The sequence below is a fragment of the Pygocentrus nattereri genome, chromosome 16 (assembly GCF_015220715.1).
Source record: "Pygocentrus nattereri isolate fPygNat1 chromosome 16, fPygNat1.pri, whole genome shotgun sequence".
Taxonomy (NCBI): Eukaryota; Metazoa; Chordata; class Actinopteri; order Characiformes; family Serrasalmidae; genus Pygocentrus; species Pygocentrus nattereri.
In genome coordinates this window covers 38,806,999-38,809,498 of record NC_051226.1, presented here as the reverse complement: position 1 = coordinate 38,809,498, position 2,500 = coordinate 38,806,999, and the positions used below count along the sequence as shown (strand labels likewise).

The 2,500-nt window shown below is 44.4% G+C and overlaps 1 protein-coding gene across 3 annotated transcripts in view; it reads right to left on the bottom strand.

The window, feature by feature from the left end:
* The window catches only part of col5a1 (procollagen, type V, alpha 1), a 164,316-nt gene that overhangs the window by 38,731 nt on the left and 123,085 nt on the right, over nt 1-2,500 (bottom strand). For all 3 annotated transcript variants that reach the window (XR_005131635.1, XM_037546017.1, XM_037546018.1), the window contains exons 33-34: nt 977-1,021; nt 234-287 (exon numbers count right to left, since the gene is read on the bottom strand). Coding sequence is in view for 2 of the 3 variants with exons in the window: in XM_037546017.1 (XP_037401914.1) it covers nt 234-287; nt 977-1,021 (99 nt within the window). In the remaining variant the exon portion in view is untranslated. The remainder of the gene's footprint in view (nt 1-233; nt 288-976; nt 1,022-2,500) is intronic.

The following is a 2,500-nucleotide window of genomic DNA, read 5'->3' as shown; positions in this document are numbered from 1 at the left end:
ATGAGTTAACAATTAATAATATAACACAGATAAAATGACTAGTACACTTAAAGTTAAAGCAACCTCTATGCCACGTTCTGTACTGCTCCAAATGGCTGCTGATCAACCATAAACATATCCTTGTTCATTGCTTATGAATGCACAGTCTCAGACACCGAACACGTCTTGGCTCATCTGATGATTTAGATTTTTGGATGAACTTTCACTTTAACACACAACAGAGAGTCGCACACCTTTGGTCCTGCTTTCCCTGTGGGACCCCTAGGTCCTCTCTCTCCTCGAGGTCCCTAGAGAGAGAGAGGGAGAGAGAGAGAGAGAGAGAGAGAGAGAGAGAGAGAGAGAGAGAGAGAGAGAGAGAGAGAGAGAGAAAGAGAGAGAGAGAGAGAGAGAGACAGAGAGAGAGAGAGACAGAGAGAGAGAGAGAAAGAGAGAGAGGGAGAGAGAGAGAGAAAGAGAGAGAGAGAGAGAGAGAGAGAGAGACAGAGAGAGAGAGAGAAAGAGACAGATAGAGAGGGAGAGAGAGAGAGAGAGAGAGAGAGAGAGAAAGAGAGAGAGAGAGAGAGAGAGACAGAGAGTGAGAGAGAAAGAGAGAGAGGGAGAGAGAGAGAGAAAGAGAGAGAGAGAAAGAGAGAGAGAGAGAGAGACAGAGAGAGAGAGAGAAAGAGACAGATAGAGAGGGAGAGAGAGAGAGAGAGAGAGAGAGAGAGAGAGAGAGAGAGAGAGAGAGAGAGAGAGAGAGAGACAGAGAAAGAGAGAGAGAAAGAGAGACAGAGAGAGAGAGACAGAGAAAGAGAGAGAGAAAGAGACAGAGAGAGAGAGAGAGAGAGAGAGAGAGAGAGGGAGGGAGGGAGGGAGGGAGGGAGGCAGAGATGGAGATACACAGATAAACAAAGCAGTTCTTGCGATTCTTCACTGAATTTTGTCTGCTATGGTTTTTTCTACCTATATTTCTATATGTCGACAGTAATAATCTTACGGTAGGTCCGCGCTGTCCTCGTGGGCCGGGCTTTCCCGCTGTTCCCTACAAAACAGAGAGGGAGACGGAATGTCATAATAAAATAAAGGCCATAATAACAATAACCACCTTATTTATAGCAGCTCTCATACAATAAAATGGAGCTCGAAGTGCTTTGCAGGGAAAAAGCACATAAAAATGAGCATAAAATAACAGCAAATATAAAAACACTGAACAAGGAGAGAAATAAAACCAATAAAAAATGGTAAACTAATAAAAATAATGACAATAAAACCAGACCAAGGGAGGCTGATTCAGTCACATTCTTTGACCGACCCTGAAATAAATAATAATAAGATTTTGCCGGGCCTCCTTGTGGCCACTCGTCCAGCAGAAGGAATAGGTTTACTAACATCATCAAATTAAAGAGTTTAATTCAATTAAAATACCTCAGTATTAAGGCTGAACTGAGGAACCTCTATATCGCTGTAATCACTGTATATACTGTATTATTGTTAATGATCATTTATCTATTCTTTTTAATAATAAACCTGAGAGATCTGGTCCTAAAATCTGATTGGCTGAGCTGCGTTTGAAGCCGCTGTAAAATCCACAACGTACCCAAACCTATGACCACCTCACCACAGCTGAACTCACCACTGCGCCACGAGAAAACCCTTGTGCTGCTGACGGAGCAATCTTTGACTGATCGCATGCAGCGCCGAGTAAGAACCTGTTTTCTGGTTAAACTGAAGGGCTGACAACTTATGTTCTTAACTAGAACCAGGCTGGTCAGCCGGCTAACAGGCTCACAGAGCCAGCAGCCTAAACAGCTCCATCACTAACATCACAGGCCTGAATTAAAGCCCTGACAGTCGGATTTACCGTAAAACTGCAGAATAAAAGTCTAAAAATGTCACGTGAATGTTTTACACCCTTCAAATGTCCGTATTTCAGTCAGAAGGCGCGCCGAACCCAGGCTGAATCCCAAACGGCTCTGCAGTGTTCTAGCTATGAAGGTTTGGAAGTTCTAGCCTCTACAGTCAAACAGTGCATCATCTATGGAGCGTGGACGCGTCTGAGACCCATACGACTGTTTCGTAGCTCTGTTTCTCTCTATTGGGCTGCAGGATCCAGTATTTAACCTCCTACGTAGTGCACTCTGTGGGGAGCAGGGAGGCGTTTGAGATTCGGCCCCGGCGTGAGAACAGGGGCGGCGCTAAATAAGACTGGCGGTGGTCATTTGGTGACCAGAAAGCACTCACAAAGCACAAGCTGCTGCCTTAAACAGCGCTGTGATATCATACGTTTAGTGATATACGAAAAGCTCATGAAGTGACCGCAGTGGACAGCGATGGGCGACCAAATGCTCTCCTCATTCAACGGCCCACGGTTGCTTAGCAACGATACCATACTCTTACTTGTTTAGGTCGATTATTATTAATAATAGCCTTTCTGATGAATTGTGTTCTTTATCATATTATATGTTGACTCCGCTTCCCGTCGTGCCTAACAACACCCTTCCCTGTGATAAGATCACAGTAA